Here is a 27,631-nt window from a genome sequence, read left to right as displayed (position 1 = left end):
GCAACTTTAACTACATCTCTAAACTGGAAATCATACATGACACCAAACCTGCAGGCCCAGAGATTCTAAGACATTGTAAACACTAATGGCCTGGACCAGATAATTCACATATCCACCTGAGGGAGCAAACATACTGGATGTGGTCCTTACTATCATGGAGAGTACATTACCCCCTAGTGTAATGTCCTGTCTGGTAAGGTCGGACTCTCCTTTGAGGTAAAACTAAAACCTGTGACCCAAGATAACCTTGTAGCATTTAGGAAATATTCTAAGGCAAACTTCTTATTACTAAGTAATAACCTGGCAAAATTTTCAAGAGACCCTTCCAAACCCTAAGAACACAGTTGCCTATGCAGAATTGTTCATAGATACTTTATACCGTCATGGTAATAATTGCACAGATACAGCTGTGCCTACCAGAAATAAGCTCAGAACAAACTTAAAAAACAGTTCACCATGGTGGAATCCAAATATCAATAGCCTGTACAACGTGGAGGAAAGTAATAGAAAAAGTCAGGAAATACAATGCCTAGTAGGATAAAAACATTCTCATCAATATAAGCAAACAACTCCGAGGGCGTAACAGGTCTACCAAAGCCAATATTGAGGTAATAATAACATCCCAGGCCAAGGACAACCATAAGACTTTCTTTAGCTATGTCCATAACCTCAAAAGCTGTTCACATCAATGTGCAGATAATTGTGAATGGAGCCACGTAGAAGCAGTCAGAAGATGCAAATCTATTGCCTGAAAAGTCAGCTCAAATTTTACCTCCCCTCAAGTCACACCAGAAAGAATTGCATGAAACATTACCCCCAGCAATCACTAGGTAAAACGTCCTAAATGCACTCACCAAGTAAAGAACACTGAACCGATGGGCCCCGATAATATCCCAGGATGCATTCTAAATAGCATGAAACGTGACCCACTAAGACAATTGGAGTCAATATATAACAAGAGCCTCCAGTCAGGCTTCATGCCACTCAAATGGAGAATTAAACAGTCGTTCTGCATAAGACTAGACCTTTTACGATACTAGAAACTACAGATGCATTAGTCTGACTAGTGTCATTTGCAAAGCCATGGAAAGATTTATCATGGGAAAGATTGATAATGACATTGGAAACCTCCAGCCAATGGACAAGGGCAAAATGCTGCATACTACTTAGCTTGACCTTTCCAAGGCATTTGATAAAATACCTCACTTGGGCATTCTAAACAAACTCACAAAATTAAGAATAAACTCCTATGTTACACATTGGATTGCCAGCTGGCTCAGATAGGACCCAGGAAGTTAAGATGAGGGAGTCCACTTGCACAAAGAGGCTGGTCACTTGCAGACTCCCTCAGGGCTCAGTGCTGGGATCTCCTCTTTTTGGCATCTACTCCTTAGAAGTCAAAGCCAACATCATGGGCTTCTGGTTAATCAAGTCTGCAAAAGATTGCAAATTCAGAGCAATCATAGAATCCACTGAAGACACACATATCCTCCAGGAAGCGCTAATACAGACAAATAGCTGGTGCCATAGGCATGGTTTAAAACTCAATGGCTACAAATGTATAACAGCACACTTTAGTAAGTTTGCTACCCCAAGAAACTACCTTACTGATAATACATCCCAAAGAGTTTACTGAGTAGTCAAGGATTTGGGTAAGTATGTAGACAGTGACCTGGCTTTTGACCAGCATGTGTCTAAGGTAGTAAGAAAATAAATCTACATTACTTAGTATCATACAGGCTGCTGAGAGGTAAGACCTGTGCCTGGCCTACAGATCAGTTTCAGACCTTACCCTAATGGAAATGATGGACATCTGCAAATCAAATGGGACAAGAACAACTTGTTCCAGGAATCTCAACCTAGCCTAGTGTGACATAAACAGAACTTGCTGAAGAGACAGATATATCTCCCAGTGATTGACGCTCCTCTGGAATAGGCTCCACAGCATGTGAGGTAGAGCTCCTCAATGACCCTATTAAAGGGCAACCTTAACTGGGTGGATGACCATAAATTCACCCCAGGGTTGGCACCTATGTCCCTAATGGCAGTCGGTGCTGATCACAAAATCACTTTACTAACAACAACCCTCTGTAACTATGGTCATTAAGAGTACTCAGGTTTTTACATGGCTAGGCTTGCAAAGGCCCCAAGGCCATTAGCCTAGTATCCTCCTGTGAATCTGTTAACCTATGAACCTGTTCAAGCTTCACAAAATACTGTCTACTACATCCATTGCTGATGTTTTTTGCCAGACTCTGGAATAGACTGCCCATACATGTCAAGCAGAGTGCCTTTGGCCCTCTTCAAAGGAACCTTGATGATTGGATGGGAGAAAGAAAATTCACCCCGGAGATTACGTCAGTCACCCTGCTAGACAGGGGTCCAGGGAAGTAAATAGTGTGGGAAGAAATAGCCAGGGAATTGTTATGGCTAGACTTGTATAGGCCCTAGGGCTGATAGCGTAGTACCAACCTATGAACCTATGTCATCCACTATAAATTGGTCTGCAGCCTTATAATAGTCAAACTTGTGCCTTGGCACTTGCGTGAAGCTGAGCTCTGTTGTCTGTATGTTTTGATAGGTATGGGGTTCTGTTCTCAATGCAGTCAATGTGTGTGAGTGTGTGTGTGTGTGTGTGTGTGTGTGTGTGTGTGTGTGTGTGTGTGTGTGTGTGTGTGTGTGTGTGTGTGTGTGTGTGTGTGTGTATCTATCTACTCAGATATATATGTAAGTGTGTATCCTACAATTACTTCTCCTCTCCCATGGATAGACAGTATTTTGACCCTTGCACATGCCTATGCTCCATTTCAAGCAATCCTTCCAACATCTTTTCTCCAATATCCACTAGAAGTTGTCCTGCAGCCTTGTACAAGTCAGACGTGTGCTGTAGCACTTGCATTAAGTACTGAGCTCTACAGTCTGTATACTTAGATAGGTAGGGAGTTCTGTACTCACTTCAGTCACCTGGGGTTTGTTTGTGTGTGTGCGTGTGTGTGCGTGTGTGTGTGTGTGTGTGTGTGTGTGTGTGTGTGTGTGTGTGTGTGTGTGTGTGTGTGTGTGTGTGTGTGTGTGTGTGCGTGCGTGCGTGTGTGTTTGTGCACTTGCTTGACATTACAGGGTACTTTTTACACTAGTATGTGGGACACTGTTATTATTACCATAGCTGAAGATGTTAAGATTTGCACTGGGTGTGACGAAGATGGACAGGATTAGGAATAAGTATATTAGAGGGTCAGCCCAGGTTGGAAGGTTTGGAGACAAAGCCAGAGAGGCAAGATTATGTTGGTTTGGACATGTGCTGAGGAGGGATGCAGAGTATATTGGGAAAAAGATGCTAAGGATGAAGCTGCCAGGTAACAGGAAAAGAGGAAGGCCTAAGATAAGGTTTATGGATGTGGTGAGTGAGGACATGCAGGTAGTTGGTGTGACAGAGCAAGATGCAGATGACAGGAAGAAATGGAAACAGTTGATCTGCTGTGGTGACCCCTAATGGGAGCAGCCGAAAGAAGAAGATTCTCCTAACTAGACACTGCTAATGTCATTAGCTATAAAGTATTGTCTGAGACACTCCAAGTCAGACTTGAGCTGTGGTGCTTGCCTTAAATATAGAGTTCTGTAGTCTGTGAACATAGGTAGGTAGGGGCTCTGTTCTCACTGCAGTCAACTGGGATGTGTATGTGTGTGTTTGTGCACTTGCTTGACATTACAGAGAGCCCTTTACACCAACATGTGGGAGACTATTATTACCATATTCTCCACACCAGACACTGCTGATGTCATCAACTATAGCTGATTTGTGGATGTGCAATATTCCCACCAGGGCAGTGCCATAGACTGGCCTGGAGGCCAGGCAGAAGTTACCTCATCTTATACAATACAGATTACAGTGACATGGCTTTCAGTGTAACTGCATACATTATGGCATGGTTTGTAGGCCCGGTGTTTTCTTGGTGAGAAACCCCTGTGATCTCTCCAGCTGAGCATTATACTCTATTAGTGCTCTGTTGAGGTTTGAGTGAAGTACTGTAGTATAATACTCAGATCTGAATATGATGACTTATGATGTGCACAACATAGGCTTTCAATACTAGTGTGGACACTTGGTGATCAAAGTCCAGTTTGCTGTCTATGTGTATTCCCATGTCTTGCATCACTGGGTTTCAGCATTGTGGGAGTGTTGCCAATGTTGTAATTAGCAGGGAATTCAACTTTGCAGATGGACAAAATAAAGACAAATTTGTGCATTTATTTGTAGACTGTGTGGCATTGTCACCAATCATTTGTCTGTGTTAGCCCCTCCTGTAGTATGTTATCATCATTGGTGGATTCAGTGTTTGCACCCAATATGCAAGAATCAGTAAATGTGGTATGCCAAAGGCCATATACATTAGCAAGAACTGTTGAGAAATAGATTCCAAACAGTAAAGGGCCAAGCACTGATCCCTCGGGTATGCCAATAGTGATAGCTCTACTGGTACAGGTTGATTCCCCAAGTTTCACAAAATGTGTTCTGTCAGTGTGTCAATTGATTACCCATCTAGTGACGTAATGGTTTATCCCCAGCTGGGATTGTTTCTGAATGATATTTGTGCAGGGGATTGTGTCCAAACCCTAGGTCAGATCAGGATAAGCAGTATGCACTGTCTTACCTTCATCCAGGCCTATCACACAGACTCAATGGGCTGTGACAACATCACAGATCACCTATAGTGTGATTCAGCACATACACCTTCCTGATACAGTTGAATACACACTTTAAGACACCATTCACAGAGTATGTTCCTGTAGAAAGATTTACATCAACATGTATCCATCTTAATTGGAGAGGGAAAGCACCCGATGCATGCATGTATAGACACAGCCTGACTTCCCTCATCTGTGAGGCAGACCAACATATCATCATGGACTGGGCACTAGTAATATTCCAGTTGTGTGCAACAGACTTGTATAAGTTGTTAATGCTACATTATGTCTGTTACATTTGTTAGATCTCCTCAAAGAGGTCATCGATAGCATGCTTGATGACAACACTATCATCCTTTTGTACTTGACAAGCCCAAGGTATTTGACACAAGTCCGCAGCGCGGTAATCACTCAACACTGCAGATGTGGTCATAAACACCTATATCATCAAGTGTGGAGACCACTGTATCACATACGTGGCATCTAAATATGTTGAAATGTGTGAAGTGACCTATATCTCAGGTCCAGTGATTGGGTCCATACATCAGGGATGTCTTCTGGGCCCTTTTCTGTCAATTATTTAAGTAACAGACATCACAAATTACACACACATCCTGTGTCAACACACCTTCTGAAGGACTACAGATTGTGGTACTCATTGACTCGAACTGTGATATTAGTATAATACAGGCAGTATCAACATACACAAAAATTACTGCCACAGTCATGCCAACACCTGAAAAGAAACAAAAACATGGGGGGATGTATTTCATCAGGAAAACAACAACCCAAGGATGATGTAGACATTACACCCTGTAATCAGACAACTAGGTATGTGACCTGCATCCTAGGGTAGATGGTATCAGGAACATCCACCAACATGTGGCCACAGTGCTGATCACTCCCTTATGTATGGCACAACTACTGAGTATGTGAAGGACATCCACATCACAGGCCATAATACCTCCATAGTTCACAGCCTTCATCACACCAGTAACTGAGTACAATGCACCTTCTTGTACCTCCCTACACATCTTCTAGTGATGTGTAACTGAAGTATACCAGCTTTGCCACAATGACATGTCACGCATCTTATTATCCATACCTAGGTTTTGTGGCATAAACATTACTGCCTGAAGGTGTAGAACCTACATCAATTTGTTGCACCAGATGCACACGTGATACCGGTTCTGGTGATTCACACATTGCATACTTAGCTGTTTGATAACACTGATGGCATGGGTAACATTCATGGCAGACATATTGTAATAGTTTTACAAGTGCATTTGTGCAGAATAATCTCTGATCACTCTAAATCGCATATGTTATGTCAGAGACATGGGATTACTGGTGGTATTATTCTGATATTGTCTATGATTGTGCGTGATTCATTTACTGTTGTCCATGCGCCTTTACCTGTGACCTACTTGCTGAAGACTTCTGCTGTGATTACACACATATTCAGGCAAATCAGTTTCCACAGCTTCACAATATGCACCCTACCCCAATTGTATATAGCATCCCTGATAGATGTCCTCTGCATTGTTCATGTAAGGGTGCTTATCTCACACAGGCATCTTCCCATTGTTATGTCAACTTGTGTGACAGTCACATAATACACATTTTCACTGTGCAGTCCATACTGTACCATAATGATATGTGATTGGTGTTTCTGCTACAACTGTCTTCCATTGACATGCCATCATCTAGGTTCATAGGTAGGTTCATAGGTAGGTAGTAGGCTATTGGCCCTAGGGCCTATAAGAGCCTAGCCAAAAAGGTATCCTGCCTTTCACCACCCAAGAAAATTATTTTCCTGTGCCCCTGTCAAGCAGAACCACAGAACTGATCCCCGGGGTAAATTTCCTATTACCCATCCAATCATCAAGATTTTTCTTGAAGAGTGCTAATGAGGAGCTCTGTTATAGGTTCTGCTGTACATTAGGTAGTTTCACATGTCCTCTTTCCCTTTGCTCATTCCTTTAATTCATCCATGTGTCCCTATTCAATTAATACAATTCCCCCGAGTGTTTGTTTTACATGGCAGTCCATGTACTCTTACAGATCATTTACACAACTCCAGTACAGGATGCCTGGAATGGGATTTCACAATATTCTTCACTATATACACTGTCCTGTACTGTGTTTGGACCGTATACATAACTATTATAACTCTCAACTATCCAGATTTTTGCCTTTTATCTTTTGGTCTGTTCCTTATATAATTTGTGGTTTTCTGCCATATCACCGGGATGTCAGGACTGAAGTCACTAAACAATTACATACATTTGTGTATCAGACTTCAAATCCTTCAGAAAATGTATCTTAACAAAAACCTTGTTATTCTAGCACATTTGTAAGTTTAAAAGAGGAAATGTGTAAAATCTGTCCCTATTGATGGGTCATTGTCCCCCCATTATGTTATGCTTTTTTCTAATTTCTTGCAGTAAGCAGTTGAGAGCTGGTGATCATTGTGTCATTCCATGCAAACCTGCTAACCTACGGTGCTCTGATGTAAACAGATTTTCTGTCCGTGTTACTTTACATGGTGTTACCAGCCACAAAACTGCACTTGTTTACATTTAAATGCAATGCACAGCATGAATATGTAATTAACGATACTGCTCACCACTCATCACTGCGTGCACACATAAACTCTGTATAGGCTTTTCTTGAAGCCTACACAGAGTTTACCGAATCCCAGGGAACTAAATTAGCTAAATGTTCAATATTTGTAGATGGGAAGGAATCAGAAGGAAGCATGGCTTTATTTATGAACCCTATGTCTACAAGATAAAAGATAAAGCCAACGATAAGAAAAAGGCAGAGGTACTGTGTTTGTAGATATAGACAAGAGTATTGTACAATACATATAAAAACTAAAAACATTGTTGGGTTAAACACTTCATCCTGCAGCTTTAGTTACTATTCAGACATATGATATTGTAATAGACCAAGGCATCTCTCAGTTCGAGGCACTGTGGAAATTGTGGGGGAAGGAAACAGTTGAGATACTGTCTGGCATGACTATATCTCTAATAAAAATGGGAAGGGCAGCGGCAGCAGCAACAGACAGACATGCTACTCAGAACAGACAGTCCTGAATATACCCCTGGTAAAAAAATGAGAAGGGACCACAGCAGTGTAACACACTGATAAAAATGCTCAGTTCTCATAAAGATAAAATGATAGGTGTAGACCCTTCAAATCTTTGGCTATAGGGGGTAAAAGCACCTTTGTTTTAGCAGGATACCTCAGTTAAGTCAGTAAAATGTTACTGCAGAAATGATTGGGAAGGAACCATTTTGCATGATTTGTCAACAGCTTCAAACAGTTGCAGTAATGAAAGGTGCTTATTTGGAGACAGAGAGGGGAAAACACATGATGATAAACTCGCCAGGAGAAAAAAGGGACTGGAACAGAGTCATAGTTATATCTCTGTAATCTCAAAACAGATGACTAAGAACAAACAGGACTCTCATACAGAGACAGTAATATGGTGTTCAACCAACAGGTAGCCAAGATAGTAAGAATGTTACCCAATTCATTAGCAAGAGTATGGCATCATGGTCCAATGAAGTAACTGCTGTTCTCACCCCTTACCAGACCCATTATTGAATACAATGCCTCATTAGGCATGCACAAAACCAGGCACTTGCAACAGCTGGAACACCCTCAAAGTCTCTTCACCGGGAGAATGCTGGGTATGAATACCCTGCAATGGTTATTTATACATCATACTCAGTCTCCTACAGGTTACTGAGAGGGGATCTATGCCTAACATATAAGGCATCCTCATATCCAGATCTTATAGATCTCTTGCACATCCACATAATAAACAGCTCCAGAAACACTAGATCCAATAACCTGAACTTTGTTTGTGACATAAATAGAACCTCCTGGAGGGCCAGATATGTGTCTCAAAGGATCCCCACATTGTGGAATAAGCTCCCCATCTACGTAAAGCAAAGTTAATCCCTGAGCCTTTCAAAAGAAACCCTGGTCATTGAATGGCAAATTCACCCCCGGTCTGACCCCCCTGTCTCTGATGGACAGAGTCCAACAGTAAATAAATGAATCCCCACTAACATACCCCTCCCCAACATAACCCTTAGCTACCTCTTTACTAAGATACCTTATCATATCCGAGTACAATGAGGACCAGGACCAAATGGAGTTGCGTTGCATGGCTAGACTTCTAAAGACCCTGGTGGCCATTAGCCTAGTATAAATTTATGAACCTATGCACTTAGAAAATCAGAAGTTACTGTAGTAAAAGTTAAGGAATTGCCAAGATAAATAAATGAAAATCACTACCACAACTTTTTTTTTATAGAGCAAGAAAAAGGAGAAGAGGAAAGACCCATACCTTACATGTAGAGGAAGAGACTATACTTTTCCTTTGTGTCAGCATACCGGTAAACATGTAATTAATTTTTCAGATCTTCAGAGTATCAATGTAAATTTCAAAAAAAAAGAGTAATTCAGAACTGATACTTTAAGTGGGGATAAACAAAATATAGCTCAAGCAGGAGAGAGAGAGAGACATAAGTAGGTTGCCGCCATCCCATACGCTTAATAAGCAATGTCATAGCTGCTATAGATTACAAAGCCTGTTAAAATAATTGCCATATTTTAAAAGGACATTGGGGATGGATAAAACCAAAGGTATACTTTTAGCTTTCTTTTATTAGCTGGGCATGATGACAAATATTGAGAACTTGACTAAAATGTCAGAAAATGCAACATAAACAGAGTTCAGATGTCTGCTGGCAAAATGCAACAGCCAGTATGGTAAATGGTAATCCAATAAAAACAAGTTTGCAATAGTCAATATGGTAAGCACTTTCGTCCACGTGTACCGTACTGGCTGCTGCATTTTTGCTCTTATTGGACTGTCGTGTGGAATAAATACTTTATTGTAACTTTCTGCATTGGAGGATTTTTTCTACAAGTTGGTGTGGCAGTGTTGGCCAGGGTGGATTGTGTTTTTATTATTGAGATCCCATTTAAGTGGATATTTATAGGTCCCATAAATCCATTAATACAGTCTAGTAATAACTACCAGTGATTATTAACTACTAAGTTTCTTGAAACAGTTTGTGTCTTTCGGCTTTTCCCGGTTAGGGGTCGCCACAGTGGAACTCCGGTCTGCTAATGATTGGTAGTGGATTTTTACATACCGGGTTACCAGCCCTGATGCACAACCTTCAATGAAGGCATGCCCCATTCACGTATGCCTCCACACAGAAGATGCTCTAGCTGAGAATCGAACGGGACAATGTCTTGCTATGAGGTGACAGTGCTACCGCAGCACCACCACTGCAGCACTACTACAAAAAAAAACAATGCTAAGTCAATAGATAGTGTTATTGTTACTTTTCTAGATGTTTTTTACATCCAAATAAATACTCCCATGATATGGAACTCCATTTATGTCCAGAGTACTGCAGCAGTTTTGCTTGGGCTGTGCACCAGTTTTTCCTAGTGTTTTTAAAGTAAAACAATTAAGACCTTTAATATACTACCCTCAAACTTCTGGTTAATTGTGCACTTGAATACATTTCTGAAGTCTATGTTAGAGAAGGCTGCAGAGCAAGATAGTAAGAACTGGAATCAGTTAATTTTCTACCTTCAGTTTGCAGTAGGAGAGGAGATCCATGCTTCAGCAGCACTTACCAGTTTCAGTTACTGTATAGTAGGCATCTCCAAGGATTACAAGACGTAACAAAGGAAGCTTGAGGGGAAGAGAAAATCCCATTTAAAAGTTAAAAACTGTTATGGTAATAGTTAAGGAATGTATTCAAAAGGTATGAAAATGCAAGACAGTGCATAATAAGAACATGGGTGCCTCAGGGAGTTTAAAACAGGGGCAATGTTTGGGTATTAGTATCCTCTGATTAAAATAAAGTCTGGTAAAATGGCAAGGACTCTCCGAGGTAGTACAGAAAATAAACAAAGTTCTATACAGCATAAGGCAAATTGAAAAGATAAGACCAGAGCAGATATTCTGAATAAAAGTGTTCTAACCATGGAGGGAGAATGATGCTTCTGTAGTAACCCTAAGAACTGAGATAATCACCAGTACTATGACAGCAGGAAATTCTTTCCCTTCTGCTCACGTAGACAAAACTTTGCTTAACTCCCAAGTATATGAAATAAAGAATTTCTACTGAGAAATATTTTTTTCTTAGCTAAATGTTAGAACAGATTTAATTAGGCATTATATTGATACTGCCTGGGGAGAAGGCACATTTGAAATACTATACAGTACAAAAGACTCGGAGAAAATCATTAAGTGAAGGGCAAAGAAAGATGCTTAAACGGGGAGTTACACAAGAGTCCCAAAGCAAATGAAAACATTTGTAATGTACTTTGTTACCATAGCCTGTCATCTGACAGACCTTAGATGAAGTAAGGCTCCCAACAAGGTAAAGTGTTCTGTAGCAGCAGATGAGGTTTTTAAACAAACAAAAAATATGTAATGTTCAAAACCAGTCTTGGTTGCATCTGACTTTATTAAGCCCTTTGTTGTGTACACCAGTACATCTGAAGAAGGGGTAAGAGTTGTGCTATTCAAGTAAGTCATTGATGAGGAAGTCCCAGTCTGTTGTCTCAGAAGAAAGGTAACTAAGGCTTTTACAGACCAACTATTACATGGGCACATGTATTTTGTTGCAGTATTACTTGTTAGGTTGCAACTCCACATTAGTAATCGATCGTGCACCATTCAACGGTCATTCATACAATAATATATCAACACTAAAATTCTGTAGGAGACTTTACCATTGTAACACTTTATGTTTACCATTAGGCATAGGGGTAGTATCAAACCTACAAATGTGGTGGATTATCTTTATGCCGTAACCCATCCTAATCACAATAAAACCTGGGTTCTATGATATCAAGAGGAAATTTTGACAGGGTGACCAGTAAAATGCTGTTTAACATGCTATTTTCTATTAGACTGATACTTAAGGTGCTGTTTTGAAATGTACATATACCATATTGTTTTAAGGGTATAATGATGCAGCATATGTACAATAGATTATAACAAAATATATAATAGCTGAGTCAAATCTGAAACACTTTGCTGTGATGATGTTAAAAGTATGGCTGTAACCCATTATGACACAGACATTTGCCTCTCATGGAGGGAGTTTTGTTTGACCGACTGTAATGACTGTTGGGCTGTTGGGGGAATCTTAGCCAAAACCATTGAACAGAGGAATCCTTAGAGTACCTGGATCCTGCCTATGGATGTACTTAGAGGCATACCTGGAGCTTGACTGTGGAATGCATGAATCAGAACTGCATATGTGCCTGTACTTAGGGAGAACCAGAAACTTGCTGGTAGACAATTTGGCCAGCTTGACTCAAGCTGGGGGGTGGGGTGGGCAGACAAACTGTAACATATTTTGTTACCTGAAGAAAATTTTACGCTGACTTTAGACTGTGCAGGCATGGTAATATGGCCACGTTTTACTGTCTACCCAAAATACATAAGGACAGTAGTAATCCTCCCGGTAGGCCAATTGTGTCAGCCACTATTTTCTCCATAATATTGGGATAATATTACATAATTTTTTGTTGCCTTATGTTGAGAAGCTTCCCTCTTATATCAAGGATTCTTCTGATTTTCTTAGTAAGATGGCAAGAGTGAAAAGGAATCCTAATATGTATTGGATTTCTTTGCATTTGAAGAGCCTATACGCTAATATTAAACACAGGGATAGAATAGCAGCCTTACATCATTTTTTGTAAGATAATTATTATTATATTTCTGCTTATTAAATAATTTCTTTAGTTTCAACAGTGTTATTTATCATCAGCTACAGCGCACGGCTATGGGGGCATCTTTTGCCCCCATGTACACAAATCTGTTTATGGCCAAATTTGAAATGGATTATATCTACAAACATAAATTTGTTCAAGAACATGCCCTATTTTATTATAGATATATAGATGATTTAATATTTGTATGTGAGAATGGTATTGGTGAGGTCCAGAATTTTGTTAAAGATTTACACAATAATATATATGATTTGAAATTTGATGATTTACAGTGTGGTAAAGAAATAAGTTTTCTGGACCTCTATTTGAGTGGCTCTGATGAGGGATTTATTCTTACTTCCATACAGCGTAAATTTATAGATGGGTGCCAGTATCTGTATGGTACCAGTTGTCACCCCCCATACAATAAGATCTCTTCCCTATGGTGAATTATTAAGGTTACTTAGGATTTGTAACAATGATACAGATTTGCATAGGGAAGTTTGTCAGACATGATTAATGTTTCTTCGGAGGGGTTATGATAAGGACATTATTGCTGAGGCTTTAAGTAAAATTGATGCTTTGAATTTAACACAGCATCATGAATATAAATATAAAAATAGTTTACAGGAGGTGGATATGAAGGACAAAATGTTTTTGTAACAACTTACAATGTCTTAAGTGAAAAATTATGGAAGTTAGTTAATTATTATTGGGATTTTTTAACGAGGGATGACAAGCTACAGAAAATTATTTATAAAAGGCCATTCATTTCATCTAGAAGAGGACAGAACCTGAAAGATAGATTGGTAAAAGCATATTTTGTGTTACCTGAAGAAAATGTTACGCTGACTTTAAAATCTGCAGGCACTGTTCCATTCAATAACTGTAATGTATGTAAGTTTGTAGTTCCCAATTTTCAAAAAGTTAATGGTAGCAAATTTATCCCTGTTGGCAGATTTTCTTGTGATACTAAAGGTATTATATGTTGTCTTAGGTGTCCCTGCAACCTTTTTTATATTGATCAGAGTAAAAGAAAGTTTACAATTAGGTTGCAGGAACACATTAGAGACATAAAAAAAACAAAAAGAAGAAAGTTCCATTGCTATTCATTTAATGGAAACTCACAATAGTGATCACACATTATTACAAGCAACAGTTTTGGAAAAAGTGTTTGTTTAAAGTGGGAGATTCTATATTGTTAAAAAATATATTATTGTATAAGGAAGCTGTTTTTATTTTAAAGTATAACACTCTTTTACCAGGGGGGTTGAATCATGAGATTACTTGGAAATATTTGCTCTAATTAGTTATTTTATTGTTTAATTGTTTCATTGAATTATTGTTAATGAGGTTTGTATATGTAGGGGAGTTTTTTTCTAATGAGTATCACTTTTTGAAGGCTGTTTGGCCGAGGCGCTAAAGTGCAATAAGCTTGTTATGTGGATCTGTATTTTGTTGTTTTTTTCTTAGTGAGTGGTTTGGTGGTTTTGGAAACTGTAACATATTGCTTTCTTTTCAAATATTTCCTGAAATGAAGTGAAGTGCACTTGGAAAGGAAATTAGCCAGGCTTAAAATAGCCCACAAGGGCATCTAGCGTATGAATCTATGAACCTAAATACGTGTGTGTGTGTGTGTGTGTGTGTGTGTGTGTGTGTGTGTGTGTGTGTGTGTGTGTGTGTGCGTGTGTGTGTGTGTGTATGTGTTCATGGACACATTAAAATATATTTTATTATGAATGTTCTGCTGTGTTTATAGTACACTTTGTTAGAATTCAAAAAAATCTAAAATAAAGAAATTATAGTCTTTGGTGTTTGGCTGGGTGAATTAGCTTTTGTTTTAAACTCATGACTTGAATATTATGTTACTTCATGCATGAAGCATCAGTCCTATTCCTTGTTAATATAATACTGACAGCATATACAGACAAACTTGATTTACCTAAGTTCTGCGAAGTTTTATCAGCTCACACGTTTACTTGACTGTCCCTTCTGCAGATCTAAAGGTAGCTTGTCTTTCCCATCTGCAGATCGTAAGTGGAGTGATTCATTTCTTATTCTTTTCCAGAAATATTCCTTGTGCTAACATTAGGAAATACTAACTATATCAACAAAGAGTGATATGAAATTACAGATACTTTTCAATACGTTAAATGTACACTGTTTTCTTGTTTGTAGAGAAGTGCAAGCAGCCCTGCAGGACGACGTGTAGTCCAGAGGCAACTGCACTAAGCGGCTCATCCAGTCCCAGTTTAGTAAAGCCAGGTATGTCTGTAATGTTTGTTTTATTAGTGATGGTCATACTGTTAGCATTGTCAGGCAGCAATGCCGATGCCACTTGGACTGAGTTTAACATATCACTGTCACTGTTAGGTGTTCTCATATTAAGATCCTGAACCATTAGTAATGTACTCATGTAACACTTTGGATGTATGATACTGTTCTTGATAACTTTTCTAGGATTCATAATATAATATTTAGTCAAACAGTCCACACAGCTTTTGCCAAATTAATCAAACAAACTTAATTTAATTTAATTCGATCCCACCACTGCTTATTATTATGCAATCTAAATGGCTTGAACTCCCCAGCTATCTCACCTTTATCCAACTAACCACAGCTCACAGACTCATTCATAAACCATCTTTGTGCCCTGCTCTATCATCTACACTTACTCTGTACCATCCAAACACACTGCTCTGATCCAACAACCAACTGCTCGTAAATGTAGAAATACCTAAACTCTTGGCTGGCCAGATGCTTTACTCCTTTACCATCATGAAAATGTGGAACTCCTTCCCCCCAACACTTAGTTCTACCAGCTCAGTAACTCTCTTCAAGAGATCCCTGAAACAACACCTCTCCTCATCTTGGTTGTGCACATGTGCTAACACCATATCTCATATAGGTTCATAGGTTAGCTATGCCCTTGTGAGCCATTGTAAGCCTAGCCAATTATCCCTTGTGAGACTCAAACCCTGCACTTTGTGTTTGTAAGGCAAACACCTTAACCATTAGGCCACCCTCCCAACCCTATAATCTAACTTCAACTATCACATCTATTCCCACCCCCTCGCTACTACTCTTGCATCTTCCTTTCACATCCACCTGCCTTTTACTTACTCCGCCTCTCCTTCCTATCCATTTCCCTCTCTTACTAACCCTTATAGTCCTACAATTGATCAAGACATAGACATTCAGGCACTCATGCAGCCTACCATGCTATCATACCACCACTCATATCTGCAACAATGCCCACAGCCTTTAGCTAATTCCTGCAACTGTACTCATATAGCCCATCACTCTGCTATTACACCTCCTAAATTTGTTAAAGGTTAAGTACCTAGACCCTAATCAGTTACTATATCTGCTTTGTATCTACTGCATGGTGTCCTACATAAATTTTGCAAGCCGATAACTATTTCTATGAAATGTTCTCATGTATATACTCTGTGTTGCTTGTATACTATCTTTGATATGAGTATGTTTACTTATGTACCTAAAATAAGGCACACATGGAGCTCAGCAAAACGAACAACTGCTTTAATGAACAAGCACAAAAACAATCCACAACAAGCTAAATCACAGCAGCACAGCACAGCAAACGAAATTGCAAAGCACAAGCAACAGCACAATAACGCTGTAAAGTTAATCCACATATGTTTTCGTCACAATAACTTCATCAGATACCTAACCTCTCTTCCTTTGGTGAATAAATAGACTAATCTAATTCAAATGAACCAGTGAGTGAACAAATTCAATTACACATGCAAAATGCATTAAAACACATGTACCTTAAAGGTGAATGAATCTAAAAGTTCAAACCAAAAGTATATATAATAAATAGATATGTATATATATTATGTTATATAAAATACTTCAAACATAAACCTTGGTTATAATTGATTTATTAAATGTTAGTATTACCAACACAAACCTAAAATGCTTCTAAAAATGTTTTTTCAAGAGCAGAAGCTAAATTAAATCCAAAAATACAATGAAATATCACCATCTTGTGGAAATTAAATTAAATGCATGTTCATCTTGTTAAAAGATAAATACATATATTATTATTAAAATAAACCATACAATGCTTACATATATAATATATAAAATTATTTAAAAAATATAAATATAAATAGTATAATAATAACATACTATAATTTAGCTGATCTCAATTTCAGCACATATTTCAAGGATAAAGAAAGATGATTATCAACATTTTGCTCTGAGCAGGAATGTGTACCTAGTCAATGCAAAGAAGTGGGTCTGGCCAACAAGTCTCCTGTTTGCTTCATGTTTGAGCATCAATTTACTGTGTATTTCTCCTAGTTGCCTCATACCTAAGTAATAGCAAAGAATACACCTTCCCTCAGTCTTCTGTGATAGCAAAACTATTTCTAAGAGAAAAAAGAGAAAATGCAATTTTAGTCCAAGCCATTCGATTCTAGCTAAAGCAGCCATGGATCAGTCTTCCTTCATAAATGTTAGTGGTAGATCCATTAACACTGCCTCATGCAAGCAATCATCTCTTCCAGAAAAAGAGGTATGCTCTTCATCATCATCTCAGAACTCTCAACCTAACAGCATGGATGAACTCTAGTTATTTTTTAAATGTCATTTATTCTGTAATGCGTTTGTCTTTTCTGAAAGAAGCAAAGACTCATAATATTAGAAATCCTTACTTTGCTAGCTGGACTTGAATTTCTCTATGCAGTAGGAGCGTGACCATTGATGCAGATAGTACCTCAGGTGTTTATATATTGCAGTGTTTGGTGCCATTATTATATGCAAGCTTATGTAACCTATTTATTAAAACATACAACATTCAGCTGCAAATACATCTGTTAAGCAATTTTAAGGATTTGGTTTGCAAATAAGACCTTCTAGATATACAGTAGATCTTCTCTGGGATCTAAGAAAAGCTAAGCTTACCTCGACTGGAACTTATTGACTCTTGAGACCTGAAATTATTGCCTTGGAAGAGTTAGGTTCTTGTGAGTGTTACTTTCACTACAAGAAACTTTGTACAGATCATAATGGGTGAGGAGAAATTTTTAGTTTTCTACTAGAAGACCATGGCTTTAAGATTAAATCCACGTTTTATGCCTAAGACGGTGCCTGGATTTATCATGAATTAATCCATTCAGAATGTAGTATCCTGTCCTACCAAGAAAATGTAGGGGAATGAATCTTGTACTCTATGGATATCTACAGAGCTTTGCAATATTATGCGGAAAGAATAAAACCCATTGCAAAATCCAGTCACTTGTTTGTTCCCACATGAAAGGTAGCCATGATTGTCTAGTAATGAAACAGATGCTTTGTAATTAGTTATTCCTTTTTCTATTCCTATTCCTACCTTTTAGACATATGAGAAATGCAGCAAAAACAGCTATTCTGTCAGATAAAAAACATTTTTATAATGAAATGCTACAAAAACACCAGAATAATCCACAACAGTTTTGGACAAGCATCAATAGACTGCCTCACCCAGGTCAAAATAGGACACCAACCCCACTAGATAGTCAACAGGATAACCCTACACAAGCTGCTAATGCCTTTAATACCTATTGTACAGAAGCTGTACAATCTCTAGCTAACCTACTTTCTCCTGACAGCTCATCCCTTCGTACCTCCAGTACTAGCTCTATCACCATATTTCAAATACAACCTATCCCTACACACTACATCTGTAAACTTATCCACAAACTAAAACCTTGTACTCCATCAGCTGACCAGCTTCATACAGAATATTTGCAGAAAGCAGGTAGAGCTGTTGCCTATCCAATAGCCATCTTCATAAACAGAACCATCAATGAGGTAAAAATTCCAGCAATTTGGAAAATCTCTCACATTATCCCCCTGCACAAAGGAGGGAACTCTAATGAACATTCTATTGTGCTATAGCTCTACTATATCCCTTGGCAAAAATAATGGAAAAATGCATTCAGAAACAACTACTGACCCATCTAATTCAAAACAATCTGCTTGCAGAGTGCCAACATGTCTTTAGGCCATTCCATAGTATCACTACCGCCCTCCTGTCCTTCTCTAACTCCATTAACAAAAACAGAAATAACAATATTCTGACCTCTGCTCTCTTTATTGACCTTTCAAAAGCGTTTGACATGGTAAACCACCAGCTGCTAATAAATATTTTCAAATCTCTTTCTCTTGATGCACAGGACATAAAATGGTTCAGTTCCTACCTCAGCAATAGACAACAAGCAGTGCTTTGGGAGAATCACCTATCCTCCCACCTGCCTGTCACCCTAGGTGTCCCTCAGGGCTCCATTTTAGGCCCTCTCCTTTTCTCAGTTTTCATCAATGATTTACACTTAGCAATTCCACAGGCTACTTGTATACAATATGCAGAGACAATAATATGCTCAGCCAATTCTTCATCTGAACTGGTATTAAAATCCCAAGAAGTATTTAGTATAGTTGAAACATGGTTTCTTCAACGTTGCCTCCTATTAAAGTCCAAAAACACAAAACTCCTACTATTTACTCCTATCCGTAAGACCACCCAAATTGATTTCTCTGTTACATCTAAAAATGGTACACTCATATCACCTGATATAACAACCAAACTCCTAGGAGTAACTATTGACAACCACCTCACCTTTGATACTCACATAAACAATACAGTAAAAACAGTCAACAAAAAAATGGGTTCCCTCTATAGGATTAAACCCTTCCTTACTCCATCGGCTAGATCCACTATTGCCCGCTCCCATCTTATCTCTACACTTCTTTATGCCTCTCCTGTCTGTACTAACCTGTCTAAAAATAATCTTCTGAAACTGGCTAAATCCTATAAAAACATAGCCAGATTTGCCACTGGACAACCTTTCAGAACCCATCACTGTCAAAATCTATTACAGTTTGGTTGGCTGGAACTTGAGAATCATCTTACATTTAACCAACTTAACAATTGCCCATAAGACACTTTACCAACCTCATAAGACCCCAATACTATCTTCCCTTATCTCTCCCTACAAAAATTTGAACACCTTACGTTCCTCTAATAAACTGCTTGCTTGCACAAGCAAATCCAATAACATGGTTGGGGACTCTCTCTTCTCAAATACAGTTGGGAAAAAATGGAATCTTCTTACTTGTGATCTTACATCGCTTTCCTTACTAACAATTTTCAAACAGAAACTTAAAATACACTTTAGAAAATACTGGCTATGTCCTAGTTGTAACCCCGACTAACCTTTACTTGTCTGTTAACAGTTGTTTTTTTCTTCTTCCACCTTTCTCTTTCGTAGACCATGTTACTTATTCAGTTTAAAATATGAATGTAAGCTAAGTAATCAGCTATTAGATTGCTTTTGAGGTTCACTAACCTGATGCTATCACCTAATCTCAATTGTAAAATGAAATTAACTGTATTGACATAATTAACTAGAATTTTTGCCTTAGAAATGTAGTATAAGAATCTGTTAATATGTTACTTTGTCATCTTTTATATTTAAATCCTTAGTAACTGTCTCTAGAATTTGTAAAATGGCGCTTATCTCCCCAGGCCTATACTGAAAATGGACATGTATCCAGTTGGACTAGCCCGGTCAACAAATGTAAAATAAATAAAATAAAAATATTCAATTGCTCTGTTTTCTGTTATGACTAAAGTGCCACAATATAATATCTTGTTTAGGTCTCACTCTGCTATGTTAGCAAATACCACAGATATCTGTAAGGTTGCAATATGGTCAGCCAGGTCAAATATCCACAAAGTTTCAAAGCATTACAAAATGAAAACCTAATCTATAGATAAAGTATGCATTACAGCTGTAAATATGCAAAGAATGTCATAAAGCATGCAATCTTCTGAAGCATTTCAGTTGTTCTGCTTTTTAATTCTCAGTTAGAAAATGTAAACTTAATATTCTAAAGCATGAATGCTTATTGTACAAGCCAATCAGCATGCCCATTATTATAGCAATAACCCACGCCTGGGTGTGTGGGTAATAATATCCACCCGGTTGGCGTGGTCGCCCCAAAAGGGACCAAAAAAGCCAGTGGGTAACACCCACAGATAGGTTAATATTTGCTATTACACTTTTATTATTTAAGAAAAGAAAAAAAACTTTTAATTTTTTTAAAATATAATATAGGCACTATGCCCTTACTGCCCCCTTCTGGCAGATGTTCCAGTTCTCTGGCATCTCTGATGCGGCCTTACATCCACGCATCAAATCAGGCAAGCAAGCGGAAAAAGAAAGCAAGAAGATCTCCGTTTTTTTTTTTTGAGTTTATCGTAAAGTTAAATAAGTTTAACAAAGCGAGACAGGACATCTATTTTTAATATTTTCGCTATGTTAAACTCATTTAACACGGAGATTACTCTTTCTCGCGGAGGAGATGCTCTCCTTCTTATAAAAACTGTTTTTTTAATTAAAGAAACTATTAAAAATAAGCACGGGCAATTAATAATGCATAAGATAATGCTCTCTGTTGCTAAATTGCTTTTTTTTAAGCTTGTTAATGTTTAATTTATTTTAACCATATAAAGGAAAAAAAAAAAAAAAAAATGGAAAATGGAAAAGTCGGACCTTTTCCGTTAAATTTCCATTATTACAATGGGCATGCTGCTGGCCATCATGGTATTTTGGTTGGGCATTATTCATCCACTATTCACAGATTCATAGGTTCATAGGTAATGCAATGCCCCATAATCTTATGACGATTCAAGCTCTAACAGTACCCTCTTTCAGATCACATCTTTTTTTAGCAGGATGGCCATGCCAGTCAGTAAATTTGCAGATACCCATACATTCATCTAAGTCAGGATTAAGGAAGATAGTGAGTCACACTGCTTAAAATGCAAATAAAGATTATTCCAGAGTTGTGGGTAGTGCTGGGCTATAAAAATATCCCTCCACCATGTTTTATTTATCTGTTGGTGACCTCTCATCTCATGTCCTCCTTTATTTAGATTTCTACTCTTCTCTCATTTTTCCCTTTTCTATTTCTGAGTAATGTGAACCCAGACACCATGTGTCCCACCCTTCCATGTTACTTGTCCATGTTTCTGGGACTCTAGCAGTGCCTACCCTCCCCTCCTGCATCACTTGTTGCAGCATCCTTTGACATTTTACTCAGGGTCTTTGCAGTGCACAGTAAGATTACCCAGCCATGTTCCCAATCACCGTTGCCTAGTTTTTTGTTTTTTTTTAACGTTTTGCATTTCTTGTTGCCTTCTGTGTACTGCGTAAACCTGTCTCCTCCTACTTCTGACACTGTCTCACTTTAGTTCCATCTTAGTTTAAAGGTACAGTTGTTGAGATATACATTTCCAATCCATCCCTAAATGCTGCTGTTCTTTCAGAGCTAAGATGGAGCCTGTACTTGCATGTCTCTCTGACAGGTATGCCTAAATCCTTCTTCTAGTCATAAGTCTTTCTCTCTTGTCCACTGCTGTAACCAATCAGTGTTCTCCTTAATCTTTATCCTGTGTGTGTGTATAATGGTACAGCTAACACATCTAAGAAGATTGCAGTCCTGAACCTTAGCCAATAGACAGCAACTATGCTATAGAAGCAGATAACTAATGCTCATTCTTCTAACTTTTTAATTTCTCAGAAAAAAAGACAATAAGACTGCAATAGCTAAATCTAAAAAAAATAAAGCATATAAGGAAGATAGCAATGCTAACAATCAGTTCAAATATAGAAGAATATAGATGAACATACTATGTCCAACTACTTCCTATAACCATGAAAAAGCCCCTATAATAAATATAAATTGCAAACTTACCTCCATTAGTCCTGAAAGAGCAGGTGCAGACTAAAAGTGATCCACTCATAGACAGATAGTTGTCAAGACGTAAACAAAAAGAGTACAAAGTGCAGAAGTGAAGGGAATGTGTCCTGCAGAAATAATTATATTATTCATATACTGCTGCTACTGTGTTATCACACAAGTGTACTGTGTACATGTTCATGATTATTGCAGAACATATCTGTGATGTATTTACTTATTTCCAATTGTTTACCAGGAATGTCCGAATGGATACGTTTATTCATTTTTAGCAGAGGCCCTGTAGAAAAGAACAGAAAATACATAAGCATGGGGGAACACTGACATATATTATAATGTACTGTAAATACATAAAAAAATATAAATATTTTTTATATAATGTAGGAATAATCCATGACTGATATAGATAATTCTAGTCTAATCAAGGTTATACTGGTCTGAGCATGAGTGTAAAGCCAGCCATGGGTTACAAACATGCACACACAAAAGAATTATTGTTATTATAAAATGACATATTTAAGAAAAGTATTTCTTGCCTTTTCTAAGTAACCTCATTACATAAATGTACTTTAGTGTTCCTCTTTAGTTCCTTTCACATGTTGCTTAAATGAATGCCAGTACTGCAGTTGTGCTTTATCAGCAGCTCTTCAGAGGTGCTGATTGGGCACCCTAACAGCTACGGCATTTGTTCCACTATATCTATGGTACTACCCTCTCATGCATTAATGTTTACTTACATATCTTTAACTCAGTAGGTTCATATGCTCATAGATTTATTTCTCATGCTTATGACATACTTCCCTTCAAGTAGATAGATTCCTGTAGCTGCCATGTTGATGTTTTCTACTTCCCATATGCATAAATAAATGAGTATTATTTCTGAAGAAAATTAATGACTGACTTCCTATGATTGCAGGGGTTAGTCTGTTCCATAATCTTGAAAGGTATTGTATAATATATCTGTCCCATTTTTTTTGTTACTTACTTTTATTTTTAGTAGTAAGTTCTGTAGTTTTGTGCTAGCTTCCAGTGTTCCCAGGTATAAAGTCAGATAAGTAACTGTATTAAATACTAGGCAGAAAGCATCAATAATATATCTATAAGAAAAAGAATATAATGACAGTTGCAGTAGTCTTTCTGTGTAGTTTAACTTTGACAACCCGACATTGTTGCTTTTAAAGAATCATTGTACTGTTTCAAGGTGTTTCAGCAGGCTTTTGTGAAAGCGACAAACTTAAGTATGATATGCAATAATGGGACAGATCACTGAGGTATAAAGTGGTACAATGATGTCCCTGGAGATGAATAGCTACACATGTTTTTTATAATGAAATAGGCTGCAAAATATGTCTTTCTGACTTTGTTAAATACACATATCTGGCATGTTCGATATGCAACATTTCCATTTTTCTCTTATTTATATAATGAAAATATCAGTGATTTGTTTATTTATTTATTGCCATTTGTTTACCAGGAAAGTCCGACTGGATAATTTTGTCCATTTTCAGCAGAGGCCCAGTAGAAAAGAACAGACGGTACATATACATGGGTGAACATTGACATTATATTACAATATACTGTAAATACATATAAAAATACAAATATTAATACACATATGACATGTTAAATAACACACACATACCATCATTAAAACAATAGAAATACAATATCATGTAACATTGAAACATGTTATAAGTGCAAGAGTTTAATATTCGCTCATGAAGCAAATGTCAGAGTGGAAAACTCAAATAGTGGATAAGAAGGAGAAGAGGAAGACAGGGGGAGTGAGACAAGTATTTGTTAGAGGTAATAAGGGGAGTAAATATTGAAGGTAGTTGAAATAATGAGTAAAAACAAGATTAAGAGTTCATAGGTTCATAGGATGATACTAGGCTATTGGCCCGGAGGCCCTTATAAGCCTAGCCAAGAATTTTGCCCACGTTCCCAAAGTAAGAGTAAGGGAAATAAGAGTAAAATTAAGAGAAATAAAAACAGAAAAGAAAAGAGAGGATATATATATATATATATATAAATATATATATATATATATATATATATATATATATATATATATATATATATATATATATATATATATATATATATATATATATATATATATATAGGTATTAGAGGAAAAGGAACTGAAATTTTAGCCTGGAGAGCAGTAAATACAAAGCCCTGAGTCAGAGACGAATTCTTTTAGTTGCATAAATAAATGAAGGTTATGTATTGCCCTGACTGGTGCAGGGATTGTATTCCAGACTTTTGTAGCACAGTGTGACTACAGATTTTGACCACAGTTTTTGTACAGCTTATAGAAATCAAGTAGACTTTTATCAGAAGATTGAAAGTGACAATTTGAGAGGTAGTGGTAGAAAAGTCTGCTTTTATCTGGGCAAGATATGGAATTAAGTGTAACTTTGTGTTGAGAGAAGTTAGGTATAATTTAGATGGTGGTATAATTCTAGCTAATTTAGATGTTTTAGTACAGAATATTCATGTGTTGTGTGACTAATATGATCTACAGATCTAGCGACTTTGTTGTAACACTGTTCTAGTTTAGATTTTAGCATGGCCTGGACATTAGTCAAAATGGGACAACCATATAATAGAGAAGGAAGTTGGTATCTAGTGGAAAGGGTGACTCTGGTTGATGCAGTAAAGAATTTTTTGGCTGTATATAGCATTCCTAGTTTTTGTGAGTTTTTTTTAATATTGCTCTGTATGTATTTGAGGTTATCATCCATTGTACCCCTAACAGTTTTGTATGGGGGACTACTTCAATTGATATATTTTGGGGGATATGATCTTAAAGTTTTTTTTCCCCCACGAGTGAAAGATTTGGGGAAACATAAAAGGAATTTGGTTTCCTTTGGATTAATTTGGAGATGGTGGTTACACAGCCGTCTATCAATAGAGCTAAAGGCGTGTCACAGAATCTTTTCTAAAGTTTCTACATTGTCTGAAATGCATATTATGGTGGAATTGTCAGCATACTGTACAAGGGATGCTTGTATGATTGTTGTATACAGTAATGAGGATTGCTTGTAAAGATATTAAACAGAAAAGGACCAAGGACAGAGCCTTGAGGGGATATTTGTAATGACGGGCAGGTAAGGGAAAGGGTAGAATTCCATTTGCCTGTCTGGTAGCATCCTAACAAGTGTTATAAAACCATTGAAGAGTAGTTTGTGCAATACCCATTGTGGACAGTTGTAACAGGAGTTTTATTATGGGACATAGTGTCAAAAACATTTGATAATGCCAGGAATAAGAAAGATAATATCCCTGATTTTATTTATGATATTTGTAAAACTGAGGGGGGCAGTTATTGTGCTATGGGCAGGTCTAAAATCATGTTGAGTATCAGTTAGTAATTATTCTTTTGAGAGGTGCTGGAGTAGTTTTCCAGTATTTTTAAGAGATGGATTAGATCAGTGCAACTGAAGAAAGGGATGATATGGCATTTTTCCAGATTGTAGGTATACAAGATTCTTGTACTGACCTGCTTATAAGGATGAAGGCTTATGATATGAAATGGCATTAATAGCAATTATGAGGTATTCTTTAGGATGGTCATCTGCAGAAGGTGAGCAGAGTTTAAAATTTGATAATGTTTTATGAAGGGGGTAGCAACTGGTTTTAATGTGAGAGTGGTGGTATTAGTGAAAAGGGGGTAGTCATGAGTCTAGGGGGGTCAAGAAAGCATTAATTTCTGAAGGCAGCAATGCTGTAAATGAAGTAGAAGTTAAACTTGTTTGTTGTTTCCAATGTGGAGTTACTGGGACAAGGGCAGTTTTAGTTCCTGGGTGTAAAATGTGTTTAATGGATGACCAGAATTTTTTTTTTGGTGGGGGTTAGATATCTATATCTCTGTCTATACACACACACACACACATATATATATATATATATATATATATATATATATATATATATATACATATATGTATACATGTAATTATTTTGTAAATCAGAATATTATTTTTTATTGTGGTTTTCTTGATTTTTGTTAAGGTTATGAAGTTCTTTAAAATGCTCTAGGTTTTGTGGAGTTTTAAGTTTTTGCCACTCTTTCCATGCCTTGTCTCTCTTTTGCAAAACACTTCTACTCTGATTAGTAAGCCAAGGAGTAAAGTTAGATTTTGCTATTTTCCTACGTAGTAGTGCAAGGTCATTAAGGAAGTTTAAAAAAGATGAACTGAACCTTTCTACTGCCTCATTTAGTGGAAGAGATTTTAAAATAGTCCAGCTAAGTGAGTTTAGAGCAGCTAAAAGTAATTCAGAGTTAAACTTTGAGAGGTTACGAGCATTTTGTATGCTTCTTGTTTGAAGTGGTGAGCAATACATCAGATGTAGGACAGTAACCACCAAGGTATTCAGGAAGGGTTTCCGATGCAGTATAGTTGCAAGGATCAGAGTCAGAATTCAGTCAAGAATGGGACTAATGTGCGGGGAATTTGTTATACTGAGCAGGAAAATAAACTATTTGAAGCCATAAAAGTTGATGTAAAAATGGATAGTTAGAAGTGAAAGTATTCCAATTTGATGTTTACATTACCTAGGATAATTGTTTCATTGGTAAAATTGTGTAAATCCAAGAAAGGATGTCTTCAGGGTGAATATATTGTTTCCAGGGGGATATATAGAACTATTATACAAAGGAGTTTGTGGCCATTTAATTTTATGTAGTCGATGTGTAGCTCTGCATTATTGATTTTGGCAGAGTTTTTGAAAGAGTTAAAACCTTGTGCATGTCAGGGTACAGGATAAGCTACCTCTCCAGCTTTTTTTTTTTGTGTAGCCTTGTCAGCTCTAATGATGATATATCTATGGGAAGTATTTCTGAGCCTTTTATGTGAATTTTTAGCCATGTTTCAGTAAGAGCAACAATATGTGGTGCATAATGAGAGATCCAGGCATGCAGTTCAATCATTTTATTACAAATGTAGTGTATATTTATCGAGATGAAGTATAGTTGTTTGGAGTTATTAGAGGTCACCAGAGAGGATGTGGATGATAGGCAGCTAGAGATGGAAGGAGGGCCTGGGTTAGGGTATGTGTCACCACATTTTTTCTGTAATGAATGGTCAAATCTGTAACAGTTGTTTCTACTTTGTATTAGAGTAAAGAGCAATAACAGATGCAGGAAATACTTCTTAAAATATGGATCCAGCAGTTTAAAAAAAATGCAAGGAGGTATATGACTATTACACACAGTGCTATAACAACATACCTATGCTTCAAAGTTGATCAGAGTAGGCCACGCTCATATACAAAGAAACTGTAACCTAGACTAGGATCCAGACAGCTGGGATTCGATAAGCAGATGCATCTCCTGTATAACCAATGTGGAAATCTGCTTTACCACTATAGCATAAGTAGCTTCCACGTAAAA

General features: G+C 37.5%; 1 protein-coding gene across 3 annotated transcripts in view; it reads left to right on the top strand.

Moving 5' to 3' along the window:
• Positions 1 to 27,631, top strand: part of LOC122794421 (low density lipoprotein receptor adapter protein 1-like) — a 1,120,082-nt gene that overhangs the window by 966,782 nt on the left and 125,669 nt on the right. For all 3 annotated transcript variants that reach the window (XM_044062793.1, XM_044062791.1, XM_044062792.1), the window contains exon 6: positions 14,635 to 14,721. In XM_044062793.1, the coding sequence (XP_043918728.1) occupies positions 14,635 to 14,721 (87 nt within the window). The remainder of the gene's footprint in view (positions 1 to 14,634; positions 14,722 to 27,631) is intronic.

Source organism: Protopterus annectens, chromosome 2.part1, assembly GCF_019279795.1.
Source record: "Protopterus annectens isolate FY-2018-M chromosome 2.part1, PAN1.0, whole genome shotgun sequence".
NCBI classification, from domain to species: domain Eukaryota; kingdom Metazoa; phylum Chordata; order Ceratodontiformes; family Protopteridae; genus Protopterus; species Protopterus annectens.
This window is presented reverse-complemented; position numbering and strand designations above follow the sequence as displayed.